This window comes from Triturus cristatus, chromosome 3_2 (genome assembly GCF_964204655.1).
Source record: "Triturus cristatus chromosome 3_2, aTriCri1.1, whole genome shotgun sequence".
NCBI lineage: Eukaryota > Metazoa > Chordata > Amphibia > Caudata > Salamandridae > Triturus > Triturus cristatus.
The window spans coordinates 1121244248-1121264448 of record NC_140584.1 but is presented as its reverse complement, the minus strand read 5'-3'; the positions used below and the strand labels follow the sequence as shown (position 1 = coordinate 1121264448).

General features: G+C 45.0%; 1 protein-coding gene across 4 annotated transcripts in view; it reads left to right on the top strand.

The window, feature by feature from the left end:
- Positions 1 to 20201, top strand: part of LOC146859224 (uncharacterized) — a 121099-nt gene that overhangs the window by 21318 nt on the left and 79580 nt on the right. For 2 of the 4 annotated variants that reach the window (XM_085646961.1, XM_085646960.1), the window contains exons 3-4: positions 3995 to 4033; positions 8434 to 8472. In XM_085646961.1, coding sequence (XP_085503087.1) covers positions 3995 to 4033; positions 8434 to 8472 — 78 coding nt within the window. The remainder of the gene's footprint in view (positions 1 to 3994; positions 4034 to 8433; positions 8473 to 20201) is intronic. The other 2 variants (XM_085646962.1, XM_085646964.1) reach the window with 1 other exon arrangement.

Here is a 20201-nt window from a genome sequence, read left to right as displayed (position 1 = left end):
AAGCTATCCCAAAGGAAGATATGGAGAGCAGCCTTCAGGCTAAGTCTTGAAGGAATGTAAAGCAGCTTGTTTTACCAGTCTATAATCTCTTGAGTCACTAAATGAAAGATATCCACATTAGGTATATATATAAAATATATGTATTTATTACTAAACACACCCTCCTAGTCTCTTTATGAGACTACAGGTCAAAACACATAAGTAACACTTCAATATTCACAGTAAAATAGCACAAATACACGTCAGGTCCTAGAGGCGAGCCAAACAATGTACTAAAATAGTGGTATAAGAACCACGACTTAACTAGACACAAGGCCTAGAGCCTGTAGAATCGCTGGAACCCCAAGGAACCACCCTAGGTAGTGACACAGGGGACCCACGGGGGCCGTGTGCAGTGTGTGAACACAGCCGCGAGCTCCCGTTAGCTTCTATAGGGAAAGTCGCGGTTAGATTTTTAAAGATTAGGGACACTTAGAAAAGAGTCAGGACCAAACCCTTTTGGACTTAGGAAGTTCTAGGGCTAGCACCCACGAGAGCACCAGAGTACTCATGTTACCTCACCCATGGAAGCCGGGTGTATTAGTGTCTTTTGGTGTCGGGTCGCGTCGTCGATTTCAATGGGAGCTGGCGAAGAAGTGCTGCTGCCGTGAAGATGCGAAGTGTCATGGCAGGATCCTGGATCGAAGATGAGAAGAACCTGAAAGCAGAGGGGACAGAGTCTGGGTCACTTGCCAGTGACCAGGAAGGCGATGAGCAGATGCCCACCGATGTCGGGTGATTTCAGGTGAAGCAGGGGAAGCTTGGCTCCTCAGCCACGAGGTCCAGGAGGCATCGAGGATGACCAGGAGCTAGATTCAAGCTGTCCCATGAAGGATGTCGAGTGCTGGAGCGTAGCTGCCCGGATTGGACACAAAAAGCCTAGGCAACAGCAACCCATGCAGAAACGAGAAAGGTGCTTCGTTGCAGACCTGCAAGGTCTGTGGGACTCACCACTTGGATGGGAGTCAGGGCATGTATGGAGCAACAAGGAAAGCCCAAGGAAATGCAAAGCTACCACCTCAGGGACCCACCAGTCAATGGACCAGGGATCGCGAAGGGACCTCGAGACGAAACACAAAATGGCGGCCCACGGGTCACTCGGAATGACCAGGCCAACAATCTTCAGTGGATTCAGTGCTCGAGGAGGGGGCTACAAGTCAGCCCAAGCACAACTTCAACAGACGTCGAGAAGTTAATGTACTTGCAGAAATGCACGGTGGCCAGGAGTTTCGGTTCCACGCTACTCTCAAAGGCTGCGGGTCTCAGCTTTGCTGGGGATTTGGGTCGGCCTCTGAGATGTCTGGAAATCCTCTTCCTGGGCTGCAAATACTTCAGAGTCCAGCAGGAGCTTCGATGATGCAGAGCAGCAAATTGCTTTGTTGGTGCTTACCAAGCACGGGAGTCACTCCTTGACCGCGAGGTAGATTTCTTCAGTCCTCTGGTCTTGGGCAGAATGCCAAATGTCCAGGATTCAGCTACAGAGTTTCGTTCAGGTAATCTAAAGTCCTAAGGACAGGGGTGCCATACTTATACTAAGGTAGGGGGTTGGACATACTCTGGGGACCCACCTATGGGAGGGTTTGGAAAGAGGGGTGGCTACACCCATTTCCTTTGTCCAGTTTCGTGTCAGAGCAGGGGCTGGAAGCCCCTGAACCGGTTTGAGCTGGACTATGCACAGGGACACCAAATGTGGCCCCAGTGCAGGACTTCAAAGCACTCAGAGAGTGCTCCCACCCAGCCCCAATACACCATGTCTGTTGCTGCAGCATCCATTTTGTGATGCCAGGGCTCTATTAAGTTTCTACCCGGTATACCAGCGCTGTCATATCTCTCCCTCTAGAAGGGTGGGATCATACTCCCATACCAGTTGCTGGTGTGGGGGTATGATTCCAAGGTGTTTGACACCAAACACGACATGTTTCCGTACAGCCAGTCCAAAGTTAGCATTTACCGTTTGGTTATAATGCACTTAAGAGTATATGGTCAGGCTGCACTATAAACAGCATCAGAGCAGGGTCTCCGAACACTGCAGAGGGGTTCTGCTCATGCAGGGGCACCCTCTCACATAAGAACCAAGCACTCTGCTTTCATGATTGATAAGGCCTGCCATAGGAGTGACTTAGGTTTATATGTGTGTATATATATAGTGATTTAGGTAACCTATATCACAGTAACGGGTGCATGCACCACCTCACCCAGGCTGCAGTAGCAGACCTGTTGTGTCATTTTGGGTGGCTGTCCAGGGGTTGCATAAGACATGCTTCAGCCCCTGGTAGGCCTCTGGGGTACCTATTCCCTGGGTACATAGTATACCATATACAAGGGACTTATAAGGGCACCTCAGTTCCAATCTGAACTGTACCTAGAGTACATGGAATCATTTTAGAGAGGAAGCAGCTAGGCTGGGGCCCTGATTAGCAGAATCCCAGCCAGAGTAAAGTCGAAAAACAAAGTCGAAAAACAGTGAAACACCAGCAAAAAGTGGGGGTAAACATGTGAAGCAGATCCTACTCTCCTACACCTGTCATTGCATTATAAGGGTATAACTTGAAAACCACATAAAATCCTCAAGTGTGAAAAATTGTTAATGAGGAGCCTGTGGATTGTGTGTTCCCTGACTAGGTTTAAGCATATTTATCCAACATTTGTGCCAAGTTGAAGACAAATTAAGTCTTGAACCAGAATAATTGATAGGAGAAGGTTATCAAGGTTATTTTAGACGTTTTTGATGCCAATTCCAGCGTTTACTAAACTCCAATAAACAGTTATAACGTTATACATTTTTAGAATGGCTGATTAAACTGTATAGACAAAATATGTAACATTGCAGAAACAGCTTTATTGTAAACTCTAATAATTATAACATAATTTACATTAACTGGCTTGTATCAAAGCTATAACAATAAAAAAAACATAGCTTTTTCACATGCATTCTCCACCTTCTCAGGTGTATTTTTGACTAGGATCTAGAAACATAATTCGTAAATAGGGTAACAATGCATTGTGTGTATCGCTCAGAGACAGAAGTGTACATTCAAGCACCAGCATGCTGCTGAACGAGCACACAAGGCATGAGAACTGTGGCCCACATTTACAAATATTTTGTATCTTGGATGCAACACTTTTTCAGTGCCGCCAATATACAAACTTTGCGATCTACAAAGCCGTGCAAATCAGATTTGTGCGGTTTTGTGTGGGATGTTTCGCACAATGTAATGCAAGGTAGTTCAGGGTGCTGCCTTTTGTTACTTTGCTTCAGAAAGGCGATCCATGAGTGGAGCAGGGGCGTTCCCCTGCATCCACCCATGGAGTTTGATGCAATCCCAGATTTACTAAGGTACGTAAGCCTGGGATTGCACAAAAATGCTGCACCTCCTTAAACCCTGTGTAACAAGGAGAATATCTTTATGTTGCCTCACTATTTCCTCCATCCATGTGTCATGAGTTCTACAGCACTCATAAAAGAGGTCAATGCCTTTAAAGAATGTTTTTGTGCTTGAAGGTGTCATTTCCTGCACAGAATTCTACCTGCCTGTAACGCAAGCACCCATGGTGGGAGGGTGCCTGCGCTGGCGCTTGGAAGCACACACTGCGCCAGAGCTAGGAGACAGCACAAATGCTACATTTTGCAGTAGATATCGAGCATTAATGCTGTCTCCCTTTCATGCAACATTGTGCAGCAACTTTGCTCGCTGATGTACACTGTGTCAAGAATTAGGAAATGCCCCCTGATTTACTGTCATACATTATTTATTTATAAAATATTGAATAGAGTAAGGCACATAGCTCTTGAACTCTCAGAGTAGGGAGTAACAAATTTCCTAATGGCAACTCGGAAATGTTTCAAATGTGATCTCGTTATCGGGGTTAGAGTAAATATAACTGTCTAGGTTTTACCATGATGACATACTTTTCTAAATGTATTTCTGATTAAGTGTTTTTTAAATCTTTTCAGCAACCCTAATAGACAGGATTCTTAAATTGATAGCTGAAGGTAAGACTTCATTGCATGAAACATTGGTGTAAGGGAACATAGAAAGCTGTAGGTTTGTGTGTTTAAAAGAAGGAATCATCAAAATGAAAGCTTCTTCCACCATCTCCAGTGAAATTGCAAATGTTTTCTCTTCCTGAATTCAGAGAGAGTGTCGTGTGGTCACATTCAGATCGAGCGAGAACACCACCATTTTGCAGTTTCACGTTTAAACTTTTTTACTTGAATACGCAGCATTGATATTTGACACACAATTCATTGCATGACTGTGCAGGATAATATTCTCTGAAAAAGAGTTTGCTTACATTTCCAATTCATGAGCATAATATCATCTACCTTGAACATTCTGTACAAGGGCTAATTTTACTACGCAAAATGTTGTAACTTATTGTTGTCCGCTGGGGGAAAGAGCAATCACAATAGAATCAACAATAGCAGCCTGGCTGGGGCTCAGGCATAGCAGCGTTGGTGATGTTTGATACATAAACAGCATCACCTCCTTGTTTATCGGGAGGAGCATTTTGCTGACACTGCAAGGTCCCTACATGCAGATATTCAACCCAGCTAGTGGTTAATTTGTAATATAATAATTGGCAGGGCCCTCGTCAGGGGGAGGCCGCAGCTTGCTCCATCCTTTACCTCTGTCAGCACTGCCAATTACAGTACTAACACAACTACTAACCATCGCAGTCCTACAAGTGTGACACTTCAGATTATTTCGGGCTATGAGAATGGCTTGGGAGGCACCAATTAGTGATTGTTAATGCATATCAAATTCATATATAGCTGTCATTTTGCTCATTCCCAAATTTGGCAGACAGCTGTGTATCTCTTTGGGCATGAATAAATAACCAAACAAAAAGGTTTTAGATCTGTTATCACAATTTCCTTGGGGAGTAAGGGCTGTCACATTCTGTGGTTGCTCTATCCATTTGTTACTTTCTCAGGTTAGGAATACAGAGGTGCACTGCGAGCCACCAAGACTTAGCTCCACATGACCTGTGGGCATGCTAGAATCGGTTTGGCACAAATCCTCACATTTTTGTTGTCCAACAAACGCACTGTTTTACTTCGGAAAGTATAAGCTGTACGACAAAAGATTCCCAACCTTGTTTTACTTTACACGATTCTATTCCATGCTGCCAGATGGTCTGCACGAGAACTGCTTTACTTACAAAAAAGTAAATGCCGGGCCCTTCTCAGAAGTCCAATGCTGTTTGTACCACCTATTTCCCCTGCCAGCACTGCCGTTGACAGGGCCGTTTCTAGGTGTTTTGCCGCCCTCGGCGAGAATTGAAAAATGCCGCCCCCTCCCTATTACTACCATTACTTTCTCCCCCTGTCATCCAGGCTAGAAGAATTAATGCATTGGATATTCCCAAACTTATGTTTTTTGCCGCCCTCCCTCTTTTGCCGCCCTAGGCGGCCGCCTAGTCTTGCCTAATGGTAGAAACGGCCCTGGCCGTTGACAGTACCAACACAATAACTAACCCTTACACTCTGACAGGCGTGACAATTTAAATTATTTCAGGCCACACAAAGCAATAAAAATAGTATGGACCGCTGGAATTATCTATATTTAATATATATTGAATTATTCAACACAGTTCACGCTCTCACTTCAAAAGAAACAAACAGTGTCACCGGATGGTGAACTGTCATTAGTGTAGATGTTGAGAATTAAGTGCTGGTGCTGAACACCAGCTCAAATTAAGCACTGCATACAAAGAGAACTACAGCTCAGGTAGCAGGAATGCCTTCTCCATGTCTTCTCCATGTCACACAGGGCTAGCCATAACCCTGAAAATCACAAAAAAACACAATATATCTTCCTCACATCGTCCCTCGCCCAAGACCTGTCAACAGTCAAGAATGGGAAGTATGTGGTTCAGAGAGAGCGGTGTGTTTCCATCCCTTAGCTCAAGTGGGAATGTCCCCACTGTCATGAAAGGCTCCTTTTCTATTTACTTTTTAAACAAAACATTGCAATTTGGGAATTTGTCAAATTGAAAAAATGCCATGTTCCAACCTGGCACAGGCCCTCATGAAGTGACAGTTACTTTTAACAAGTAAAGGACATAGTGACTGTGTGACTGTGTACCTGTGGCTGCGGGGTACCCGTAGTCTCCCCTCTACCAAAGGAGCACAACCACTTAATTAATCAATTGAGTTTAGCTGATCCATGAAAATGCCATCTCTTCAGGCAGATGCGCTGGGAATATAAAGCTAGCAGTGGTTGCTACAGCTTATGGCCACTATTTCAATGCACATCTGCACCAGCGGTTGGATGTTACAAGCTGATGGCCACCATATCAGCAAACAATTGCACCAGCAGTTGTATGTTACCACCTTTTGGCCAATACATCAACACACAACTACATCAATTTCACTACATCAGCTGTAATTTAATCTTCAAGAGTTCACCCAGGTAATTGAGAAGCCTTCTGCTTTATGGTTGTGCTAAATTATGACCATTTGCCTCTATAGATTTTAAAACCTTTTGTCAAAATGTTGCCATTCTCATTGCAAATTGAACTCTCAAATTGATCCAGAATACACATCATTTACAAGCTCTAAAAAAGGGAGAAGGATAGCTCTTGGCTAAACATATCTTTCCCTTTAAAAACAAGTTAATTGGTACATAAAATGTTATAAAAGTTATCACATTATAAAGTTCTAACAGGTATTTTTTATAACCTTTTGGCAACCAATACCAACTATTACTAAACTCTAGCGTTGTTCTATCTTTTCAAAAAGACTTATGGGTTGCATTTAAAAATAAAATACAATTCATAAATGTTATTGCTTTCACAAAAATGGATTGTTCTTGTTAAGAGATCTAATTTGTTTCATAGTTTTTTAACATCCATTCTCCACTTTTTCAGGAGCATGTTTTACTTAGAACTGGAAAAATCATGTGGACATCAGGCTAATAAAAATATAATGTGCGGACTCCCAACCAATCAAGATGCGCAGTGTCAACATCAATATGTGCCGAGCAAGTACGTGACTCATAACATCAGGGCCGGACTGGGACCCCAGAGCAGCCTTGCCAATTCTGATGGTCCAGCCCACCAGCTGCTTTTGTTTCCGGTGGCTGATATAGCAACACCACTGCTAAAACCGGCCCCAGTAACAAAAACATCCCTCTCTGCTGCAAAATTGGTCCCCACCTGTCCAGCCTCTCAGGGAAACACCCGAGGACTGCTATTGCCAGTCTGGCCCTGCATAATATAACGTGTACTTTTTAAAGCAAACGACTCATGAAATTACTGTTACTGCCATATTTGGCTCTGTTATAAAGTATCGGCTAGAAAACTGCACAAGTGTGAGACAAGTGTGAGACGTGCCTAGCAAAAAATGAATGTGTGTCCTCATGTAACGTAACTGGTGCTATGTAAAGCGCTCTGATACCCGATTGGATTCGGGTCAAGTTTGCGCTATATAAAACTCTGCAAAAAAAAAATGCCCAACATTGATGCAGGGAGCCCTAAGGCATTAACTAAGGGTGGGCGTGCTACTTCGCGAAGCTACGCAAAGTGAAGTTTGCACTACGCGAGCTACGCGTAGCACTTCGTGAACTGCGTAGTAACATGTTCGCACTGTGCAAGATGTTGTTTTCAATGAATGCACAGTGCGGACAAGCAACCGGCACTGTGCAATCATTGAAAATGGCATCTTGCACAGTGCGAGCTGTAGTTTTCTGCTGCTCGAGTAGATTTTTACTCGAGCGGCAGCTTTCTCAACGCGAACTGGTAGTTTTTCATCGCGAGCGGTCGCGAGCATACGCGACCCCTCGCAATGAGAAACCTGACCTCCTCGCGTTGGGAATCTCGCCGGGAGGTTTATTTTCCATGCTCGCGATCGCCAACTTGATGTTGCTGATCGCGAACAAGGAAAAAGTCTCGCCGGGATGTCATTTTGCTTGCTTGCGGTCGCCAACTTGACGTTGAGGACCGCGAGCAAGCAAAAAATGACCGCAGCAAAACGCAACACTACGCTACGCGTGTTCGCACTGTGCTACGTGCAGTTCGCGTAGTGCAAAGTAGCGCGAACTTCGCAAACTACGCGAGCGTAGCGTACTGCTTCGCCCAGGCTTAGCATTAACTAGAGCCACTGCATGTCAGCACCCTTAAGACAAACATTAATGACTCTGCCCTCATCAATTGTTGAAGATGTGCTAGATAGTTTGATAAAAAATACCATAAGATCAACAGTGCTACAATGAGAGACATCTACCACAGGCACCAGCGGTAGCGGATAGCGGATAGCGGATTTCCCCTCCAAGCAGCAAGTGGTTGGGTCTGACAAAATATTGTTGCCTAGGGTGGGACAACCCATTGCATTGCCCTGCTGATAAGCCCTCTATTTGTCTTTCTGACTCAATTTTATTTTCATTTTAGATAGATTAATACCGAGCGACTTGTTGAAAGATCCTCCAGGTAGGGATTTCTTACAACAAGCACAGGGATGGGTACATGACATCTTGGTAAGTCTGAGTAATTCATAAAAAGAGTGGCCACAAGTAAGACTTGACCTGCTCTGAAGCATTGAATCGAGAATGTCTACCCTTAGTAAACACAAGTCTAGAACCCAGGAATGTAAGACCAGAAGTTGGCTGGTAGAGGACTGAGCTGGGCTGTCAAAGGCTTTATGCAATCAAGCAATCTGGATTAAAATCCCTTCCCTGCCTCATTGACAACCAGTGAAGATCTTTGTGCACATGTGAATTATTATAATTTTTCTGAAGATAATAAATAAGACTGTCTTGTGAGTTCTGTGCTCTCTAATTGTTACCTAGGGAAAATGCAGCAGGCCTAAGCTCAGACCTCTTTAGAAGTACAGTCTAAATGTTTAAAGACATATTCACAGATTTATCAACCATTTTTTCAGTTGGAAACACTCTGATTAAAAGATTTCAATAGCAAAAATGATGGACCTCATTCACATATTTTGACGGACTGTAGTGCAGCAGGCATTCCCGCTGCGCTGATCTGTGTCTAAATAAAAGGGCAGAAATGCACTGTATCTTCAAGATACAGCGCATTCCTCTCCTTATTCCCTGTGCTGGCACACAAACAGCACCCGTGCGCCAACACAGACACCCTTGCGCCATGGTGCAAGGGTGCCTGCATTGCAGGGATGATTGTTGTGGTGCAGAAAGGGATACCTTCCTGTACAAAAACAATCATTAATGGTGTTTTGCTCCTTCTATGTGTGCTGTAGAATGCAGAACACAATGGAAAGAGAAAAAAACGTTGAGAAATTGAAGTATTTCTCCTTTGTTGTGCCACTCCTATGCCTCCCCTGGAGAGGTGTAGGATTCTGACACATTACCAGATTACCAGGTTTACGACACTTTGTAAATCTGGGAATGTCTCAGGTTCCATTGATGTTGAGTGGAACACGCACAGCAACACCCAAGGTGCGCCCCTTTCATGCTGAGTAATACCTCTTCGTTGGGCTACTCCTTTGCTTCCCCTGGAGATATGTAGGATTCTGACACATTACCAGGTTTACAACACTTTGTAAATCTGGGAATGGCTCATGTTTCATTCATGTTGAGTGGAACACGCACAGCAACACCCATGGCGCGCCCCATTCATGCTGAGTAATACCTCTTTGTTGGGCCACTCCTATGCTTCACCTGGAGAGGTGTAGGATTCTGACCCATTACCAGGTTTAAGACACTTTGTAAATCTGGGAATGGCTCAGGTTCCATTGATGTTGAGTGGAACACGCACAGCAACACCCATGGCGTGCTCCTTTTATGCTCAGTAATGCCTGAAAGTGGCCCACATTACAAGGCCATGAAAAGTCATGCTGGTATCTTTACGTAGCCTTGTAAATATAGGCGGGCACTCTGCGCCACCGGCGCATCCGAAGGGGTATACTGGTGGCACAATGAGCTTGTAAAAGGCCCTAGGTTTTTAAATGTTTAATTGCTTTTTAGAAATCAGGACTCTTTTTCTGACTTTTAAATTGGGACAGCAAACCCATACCGATTTGATGTTTGGAAGAGGTGTGTTCTAGGCCCCTCTTACAAATGCTAATTCGGTATGAAATGTACAAATATTTTGCAAGCAAAATCAATTCTCAAAACATTAAAAAGTTAATGTCTCTTGAGTTGGAGTGGTAACCCATTTGGAAAAGGGAAGGGGTCCCACCAGAAGCCCTTTACTTTTGTGGATTCATAAAATTGTTAGAGAATGGACAGTGGTCCAAGAAACTCAAAAGATAAACTTTTTTGGGGGGAAATGTAGCATTAAGGAAAACAGGTTGGATTTTAAAAGTTAAAAAAAGGTTCATGGAATAGCAATCACAGACATTGTGATCTACTGCCCCTAGCAAACCATTATTTATATGTTGGCCTTCATTCAGTGTAAGCCTTTGCATCCTTCCTCATTAGTATCCATAGATTAATTCCTGGAAATTCTTTAAGGGTCTCAAAAGTAAATCAGTCACAGTATTGTGTGTCTGTGGCAAATGTTAACTGCAAGCACACAATGCCTAAAAGTACACCTTGAAAACCCAGCAATGACACTGAGTTGTGTTTCACTTAGCTGTGACACACATCGCAATCTGCAGTCAAAGTCAAATATTGAATGTGACTTTTTTTTCTTTATCTGTTATTATTATTTTTTTCTTTTAGCTGGTACCATTGTGGCTCAGAGTTAAATGTCAAAAGTATACTGATTCACAATTACTTGTCAGACCTGGGGCCATATTATGTATTGGAGTGCACTTTCCCTGTTTGCACATGCCGAACCTTGAAAAATGTGCGCCAGGCACAATCAGAGAAAGTGCTCAATATTACATAGGATGCGCTGCCCCCAGGGCAAACGTGAACTCGTGCTCCCCTGGTTGCAATGCCTTCAAGTGAAATACAGACCGGCTTTAAATCAGCCGCTCTGTGCAGGGGCTACCAGCCTGTACTTTGAAAGGGGATTAGAGATTCCCTTGTAGGCGGGTGCAGTCACTGACTGCATCTGGCTGAAAGGGGATGTCTGAGGAGTCCACAGAACCCCCTCTTTAACCCCTGCAGAGGGCTGCTCTCAGGGGGAAACCTGACAGTGCACCTCTTCTTAGGTGGCGCACTGTCAGTGCACCTCCTGACAGCTCCTTTGCCTCTGCACATGTGTCTGTGATACGGCACGGGCACAGAGGCAAAGGGATACCCTCATTTGCATTGGACACGCCCCCATTCAATTGAGGGAATGCCCCCTGCAGATAGCGCTGGCGCTTTATGTGCACCAGTGCTATCGGCATTACAGGAGGGGCTGCACAAGCATCTCTGGCCCCTTCTGTAATACCAGAGTGCAGTAGGGGGCAGCAAAGCGGGCGCAATTACTCTATAATATGGCCCCTGGTGTGAAGTATAACTGAAAAACATGGAGTGTACAGGTGCTCTTTCCAAGTTCTTAAAATCGTCTAGTCAACAAATGCTGGAATGGAGTAAATGGATGAAGGGGTTTGAGTCATACATGTGAGCCATTGAAGGTGACATATTTGTAGAAAAACGTGAATAAGTCCTGCTAAAACACTGCCTGGGAGCCCAAAGGGGGAGAAATATTAAAGCATTTTTATCCCCCATTGTTATATGATGATGAGAATTATTTGAATGAATATAGCATTTATACTTCATACATGGGATTTGGGGTCAGGATGGGCCCAAGACTGTCGAACATAAGTAAATCAGGAGTTCTCAATCACCTAGAACTATCACTTGTTTTCTTCGTCCATTTAAGTTGTTTGTATATTGGAAGTTGTTGTCAGCTTAGTGAGCAACACTTGATTTCCTCTCTGTACTTTTCTCTAAGCTTTTGCGAGTTTGAGGCAAGAAGGCTCAGTAAGTCAATGCTCGTTGCAGACATCTGCAATGATGTGCAGGTCATATGTTGGAGTCCCAGAAAAGCCAGCTTACTCTTACCTCCTTGGAGGCCAGGAGCAGGAGCAGCATTATGTTTGGTAGCACCCCAGGTTACCGATAAAGAGAGAAATCTGTGAGGTATTCAGTATTGTTATCTCAGTCTGCTATGAAGTTCAGTGGTTATACTGAATAGGCAACTACCTACGTCATTATCAAATAAAACTTCTTAATTGATGTCATAACTACGCTTTCAGAATCGCTTGATTCACCATCTTGCTTTCTCAAATTTTCGGGGAAATCACTATTTTCCCACTTGATTTTCAAACATTTCTCAGGGGAGTACCCCAGGAGTCGCGTTATTCGCCACACTTTGCTCAACACCGGGCACTCATCCAGAACTGTAAGACCACCTCTTTCAAATGACACCAGCCGCCACTGTGTACAATGCAGAGTACTCCACTTCTGGCAAATAAACGTTTAATTAAAGTGTCTGTGAATCTCACTATTCGGTAAGAGGCAAAACAAATATCTGGATGAAGAAGTAGTGACGCACATCTAGGCCTTATTTGGCAGTAGTACCTGGCGTGGTGATGTGAATTATGTATTCTGGGAATCGCCATCGTCCACAAAAACACCATCAAGATCTCAACTAACACCAACGACACCCTCAGCACCGCCGAACACAAGCATTTCCAGATCCACACAAACCCAAAGACCACCTTCTTAAGAGGCACCCTCGTCTACAGACCCCCAGGACCCCGGCCTCAATTCTGCGACTCCATCGCCGACCTCATCAGCACGCACGCGCTGACCTCCACCGACTACATCCTCCTCGGAGACCTGAACTTTCCCCTGGAGAACAACAACGACAGCAACTCCTCCACCCTGATCGACAACCTCGCCAACCTCGGACTGAAACAGCTTGTCACGACGCCGACCCACAATGCCGGCCACACGCTAGATGTCATCTTCTCCTCAAGCCCCCACGTCACCTTCAACCACAACTCCGAACTCTCCTGGACAGACCACCACTGCATCCACTTCTCCTTCCATAAACCGCCCACACACCACCGCACCCTACAGACCCCCGCCGCCGCTGGGGCAAAATCACTGAAGAACAACTACAAACAAACCTCGCACTCAACCCCCTGACGACCCCAACCAACCCAGATGAAGGGGCACTTGCCCTCGAATGCTGGATGAACGACTGCGCCAACACCGTCGCTCCACTGAAAAACCCCACCAACACAGACACCAGCAGAAGAGTCAGTTGGTTCATCCCGGAACTCCTCAACTCCAAACGCACATGCCGGAAACTAGAAAACATATGGCACAATGACAAGACGCCAGACAGCCGCACTGCCCACAGAGACGCCATCCGCAACCACCACCACCTCATCAGGACCGCCAAGAGAATCTCCTTCACAGACCGCCTTGACAACAACGCACACAACAGCAAGGAGCTCTTCACCATCGTGAAGGAACTCTCCAACCCCAGCTCCAATGCCAACGACATCCCACCATCGCAAGCCCTGTGCGACTCCCTCACCGCCTTCTTTCACCGGAAAATCCCCGATATCCATGACAGCTTCAGACCCCGGACGACCCCTGCCGACCACACTGCACCGAACCCACCGCACCCCACCGCCCACGACACCCTGACTTCCTGGGCCAAGGTAAGCATCGAGGATATAATCAAGACCATGGGAACAATCCACTCCGGATCCCCATCCGACCCTCTCCCGCACCACATCTTCAACAAAGCCAGCAAGTCCACCGCTCCCCACCTGCACAGAATCATCATCCTGTCCTTCGAGACCGCCACCTTCCCTGAGATCTGGAAGCATGCAGAGATCAACGCCTTACTGAAGAAACCCAAGGTGGACCCAAGCGACCTCAAGAACTTCAGGCCCATCTCCTTGCTTCCATTCCCAACTAAGGTCATCGAGAAGATAGTAAACACCCAGCTCACCCGGCAGCTCAAAGGCAACAACATCCTAGACCCGTCCCAATCAGGATTCCGCAGCAACCACAGCACCAAGACAGCCCTCATTGCTGCCACAGACGACATCAGGATCCTGCTGGACAAAGGCGAGACGGTTGCCCTCATCCTCCTGGGCCTCTCCGCCGCCTTTGACACCGTCTGCCAACTTACACTACACACTCGCCTTCACGACACAGGGATCCGTAACAAGGCCCTGGACTGGACCAGCTCCTTCCTCTCTGGCAGAACGCAGAGAGTCCGCCTCCCCTCGTTCCGAACAGAGGCCTCCAAGATCATCTGTGGCGACCCTCAAGGATCCTTCCTCAGCCCGACACTGTTCAACGTCTACATGGCACCACTAGCACGCATCGCCCAACAGCACAACCTCAACATTATCTCATACGCCGGCGACACTCAGCTGATCCTCTCCCTCACAAAGGACCCCCTCAACGCCAAATCCAACCTTCACCAGGGAATGAAGGCTGTCGCCGACTGGCTGGAGGACATCCGCCTCAAACTGAACACAGACAAGACGGAAATCCTCATCTTGGACCCAACCCCTCCACATGGGACGACTCCTGGTGGCCCACTTTACTGGGGTCCCCCCCGGCCCCCACCAACCATGCACGCAACGTGGGAGTATTCCTCGACTCAAAACTCTCCATGACCAGACAAGTCAACGCGGTTTCTTCCACCTGTTTCAACTCCCTCCACATGCTCTGCAAGATCTACGGATGGATTCCGACCAACACGAGGAAAACTGTCACCCAGGCCCTAGTCAGCAGCAGACTCGACTACGGAAACTCCCCCTACGCCGGAGCCCCATCCAAGCTCATCAGCAGACTACAGAGAGTCCAGAATGCCTCCGCACGCCTGATCCTCGACATCCCACACCGCGACCACATCACCCCCCACCTGAGGAACCTGCACTGGCTCCCCGTCGACAAAAGAAACTCCTTCAAACTCATGATCCACGCACACAAAGCACTCCACAAAACCGGCCCAGCCTATCTCAACAGTCGACTCTCCTTCTACGTACCCAACAGGAACCTCCGCTCCGCTGACCGCGCCCTGGCCACAGTCCCACGCATCCAGAGAACCACTTCCGGAGGCAGGTCCTTCTCCCATCGCGCCGCCAAGACCGTGAACACCCTCCCCCTCGACCTACGACAAACCGAAGACCTGCTGTCTTTCAGGAGACAACTCAAGACATGGCTCTTCGACCAGTAACAGCACCTCACCCCCTCCTCCCCCCTCCCAGCACCTTGCAACCCTCACGGGTATGTAGTGCGCTTTACAAATTATGTGATTGATTGATTGATTGAATCTTTATTTCATGTTCTTCAAACATTGGACACAAAACAAAGACTTAAGGACTAGACCTACTCCTGGTTTGAATTTCAAAAACATCCTTTGCTTGTGCTGCTCCATTGGCCATAGTACTCAGGGTTTTCACTTTAACCCCTTCGCCGCGGCACGAATTCCGCCGCGGCGCTGGGGGGGTTCGGGGTCAGCGCGGCGCTGCCATGCTCGTGACAGAACCACTCCGTCATGAGCCACGGGCGCGCTGTGCTCATGACGGAGGGGTTCCGTCACGACTCCGCCTACTTGCATTGTTCGCCCGCACAGGTGGGGAATCAGTGCCGCGTGGGCGGAGCGGCCGCCAACGGCCACAGCATGACGGAACCACTCCGTCATGAGCACACGGCGCCCGTGGCTCATGACGGAGTGGTTCCGTCATGAGCAGGCAAGGGGTTAAGACAGTTGAAGGGTGCCAGAGAGACACACAGAGAATTCCTTCTGTTGGAACACTGCAGAGGCCACAATGAAGTGCTTCATCCTACTCCTTGCTTATGTGACTGTCACACATGGAGGTTAGAAAACAGGCATTAAACTGTGCTTTATTTATTTATATAACATTTTCATGTAACTCTACTGCATTAAAATGGATCAAGCTGCTTTACGAAAAACCAAGAATCAAATGCAATAGAATTCAGTAGATAAGCGGAAGAGGTAAGCATGTATATGTTTTTTCAAGGTGAGTAAAGATGTAGGCTGAGTCTTTAAGTTCAGAGAGTATTCAAGGGTTTGTGAAAGTTTGTTTTTTGCCATTCAATATTTCAACCAGCATTTATCCGTTTTTTTGGTTTTATTGGTCATTAAATTGTTATTTATCCAAAATTATTGTTGATTAAGTGGAAATAAATGAAGTTGCAACTCATCCGTTATATATTCATAGTTTAGGGTATTGCCTGCGTTGCTGCATTGGCTGCGTGCTCCCATTTGTTTCTTTTGTTTTACAAATGAACACAGAATGGAATTCAACTGATTTCTAGATTTATCTGAATTTAATCTCTAAAGTTTAAAACTTGGAGAGTCACTGCATCTGTATTTAGCATCCAAACCTTATGTACATGATATCCATATCATGTAAAAAGACAAATGCGTAAATACACTTGAAAATATTTATATCGTGTTTACAGTAAAAGGTGGTATTATGTAGATTTCTGGTTATTTTAATTTATGTTTTCAGGTTTTTTTTTTTGGTACCAGTGCATGCTCAAAATACTAACTTCTACTAAATCACTCTACTAAGCACTCTCAATATATTTGTGTTCGAGTTAGGAACACTTTTACACTTGGCTCTTTTCATCTGCAGCTTGCTATATTTTCGGCATGTAATTTCAAGCAATGCAAAGCAACTTGGCCCTTCAGTCGCTCAGTATATCTTGCTTAGCATTTTATGTCATAAACACAGGACTTAAAACACTGGCTACTGAAATATTGGTATCGCTAAGAACAAAGTTCACATGCCTGAAATAGAATCACCACAAAACACAAAGAGGCGGTAATAAGTGCATGGTCCGTGTCAGAAAATACCCCTTTTTGACATGGTCACCCCCACTTTTTGCCTGGTAAATTATGTGATTTCAACTGAAAGTGCACAGGGTTCCTCCTATCCAGGTCTCCAGTTCCAGAGCTCTTTCCTAAAACTGTACAATTGCTTCCTCAATTGGGTTAACTTTAGCTACCACTATAAGTTCCTAGTAGATGTAATAAAAAATAGTACCCCAAGCCAGGGCTGTTGCCAAAATGGCCCATACTAATCTTTGCCCCCCACAAATACAGGAGGCAGCTGCCATAGTATTTATGAAAAACTCTGTTTAAAATCAGTTTTTTTAATGAACTGCATTCACATAAAGGAATACAGTGTAACTGGAAAAAAAACGGTGGAGTTCAGAAGGTGAATTAGCAATAAAATGCATTCTTTTATCTTGATACATTGACTGCTCATTCAAAGGCAGAGGTTAAATGTCAGGCTATGTCCTCTGAAACATTGGCGCTTACTCTTAATGTGGAAATATTTTCTTTTCTTTCTCTGATTGCAAAGTGAGAGGATTTTGCAATGTGAACTTTGTGACAATCACACTAGGGTACAGGCAGGGCAACTGGAATTATGTGGCAGGAGAGGCCTAAATTATAATTAGTTGGCATGGTTGAATAAATGATGTCGCAATCAAAAACACAAATCATGCGGCTTAATGTGTGATAGTAGTAATTCATTATTTTGCCATTTTTTACACATGTTGGCCCTATCTGGGCAACAGTTGCACCTCATTAGGACCAGTTCCACAGTCTAATACAGCTATCAGCAACTGAAAGGAGACCATTCAACCTTTGGGAAGGACCCTCCACTGTGCAACATCACATGATGTAGTGTTTTGGTAACTTTTGATCTGATTGAGCTTGAAACATTTTTCTTTTTAATCTGAAAATTATGCGAAGATGGTTGATTATGTGGCAAATTCAGCAAATTCATAATCATGTGGAAAACTACATGGCTGCAGAATGCCATAATTCCAGTGGCCCTGCATGCAAAAAGTGTGACAAGAAAGACTGCAGAATGTCAATTTGCTTCTAATACACCAAAAATGTAAATACCTGTAAATAAGCAATTATGAAAGCAGAAATGAAGGACATTTTGTTTTTTATACCCAAGTGCGATAGAACCAAAGATTTCAACAAGATTAAAACAAATCTTGGCGATGCATACGTGATAAATATTGTATTATATTTTATTGCAGCATTTATATAGCACTTACAACCCCTATGTGTGCCAATGAAGTGCATACTTACATGGGCAGCAGCCTACGCCAAATACATTGGTGTGTGGCTGGAACGTTGTTGTCTATGTTTTAAGATTCCATGTAGGAAGTGCTTGCACTTCTTGCATGATCACAGCGAAGTGCACTTATCGTGTTATGCAACGTAGCCTGTAGCAGTGTGGTGGATGATGCGGTGCAAGAGGCACATGCACAATTTATGTTTTTTAAGCATGTTGGCAGCTTTGAACATCTGTGCATGTTCCTTTATGGTATTACCTATGATTATAGTCTGCTTAGATAGTTATAGCATTTGGTTGTCCAATCAGACATTTTGTGTGTGGGCAGGATTGGCATGGTTGGAGGGAGAGAGAAGTGGAGAGATCTGCTAAGGTGGCATGGTGATGAGCGGTGCAAACCTTGAGTCTTTGGAATTAGTGTATTGGTGTAGTCGTCCTTTTCCTTGGAGACTCTGTTGACAATGAAAAGTGCCTCGAACATTGCCATTCTTGCTGTAGGTAGCTAGTGGAGTGATTGAAAGCATGAAGTCTTGCGCTCTCGTGGGTGAAGGCAGAGAAGAATTCTTGCAGCAGAAAATTGAATGAGTTATATTTTGCATATGATGAATGCAGGTGCGCCAAGGTATAGACTGTTGGCATAATCAAGCTTGGAGATTACGAGTGTGAGTATAGCTTGCAGTTTCTGTAGGTATCCATGCTATGGGAGGATACAACATAGTAGAAGCCACTCTGTTTTATATTATGAACATGTGGTATCAAATATTGAACTGAATCCATAGTTACCCTTGGGTTTCTGACTCATTTTGATATTGTTGGAGATGCCTCATGTTCCTTAGGGCAGTGGTTCCCAAACTTTTGACTCCTGAGGACCCCCTTTGAGTGACCACTGGAAGCCAGGGAGCCCCAAGCAATCTGAATGATTTAAATTTCACAACATTAAAACAGTAATTCGAAAAAAATAAACACAGGTGTGCACACAAAACAAATAGTCGGATTACTAAGGATTTTAGTATTTTATATTTAAATAATCTGCCAAAATCTTTATTGGGAAGGTTGGTGCTGCATCTCCGTGACTAACTTTTAAATGATTGTTTTTATTTCGCAGTATGAGGCTCCTGCTCCTGCCAGGGCCAGACTGGAAACCCAAAGCAGCCCTGGCAAATGTTTTCAGAACAGTCCCCATACAGCGCACACCAAGTGCAGTGAGTGAGCCTAACCACTACAAAGGGGGCTTTGGGAGGCCCTCCCCCAAGAAAATGTAGGAAACAATAGTGCATTCTACAACACATTTATCATTATATATTTAATTGTATTAGCTTTTAAAGAATGGTAAATGATGACCTTACTATGCACCTGGCTACGACAATCTTTGTTGGGGTTCTTCAATGATTCCTTTATTATGACCCACCAACAGTGCCTCCCATCTCTCCATAGTCCCTCTGTCACATGTATTTCGTTTGTTTTATAGCATCTCTCATACCATTGTAGGATGTCAGAACACTTTACAACACACACACACATATAGGGGCAGATTTACAAGCCCCTTGCGCAACCGGTGCGTCACAAAAAGTGACAACCCGGTGGAGCATTTTAGTGCCCCATATTTACAAGGACAGGAAAAGCCCCCCTGCGTGACTTTTACTGTTCTTGTAAATATGGCCCCTTTTCACGCAGCACTTTGCATGAAAGGTGCCTTCCATGGGTTTTGCTGTGAGTGTTCCCACGCAACACCCATGAAACCAGACACATTTCCAGATTTACGAGAAATTGTAAATCTGGAAATGCGTCTGAATGCTACCCCTCCCCAGGGGAGACGTAGGGAGGCGCAACAAGGAGAAATGTATTCATTTCTCCTCTTTTTTTCCTCTTTCTATGCATGCTGCATTCTGCAGCACACATAGAAAGATGAAATCCCCTCTACTGATTGTTTATGTGCAGAACGGGAACCCTACCTGCACATAAACAATTTCCCCACAACGCAGGCATCCTTGCACCATGGTGCAAGGGTGCCAGTGCCGGCGAATGGCAGCAGTTTGTGTACCAGCGCAGGGAAAGCACTGAGATACAACATATTGTTATAAATATGTTGCATCCCTGTGCTTTGAAAGTGATTAAATGTGGCACAGCCAAATGGCTTGCAGCACTCAGTGAATCACTTTCCTTGTAAATCTGCCCTATAGAGACAATGAATCAT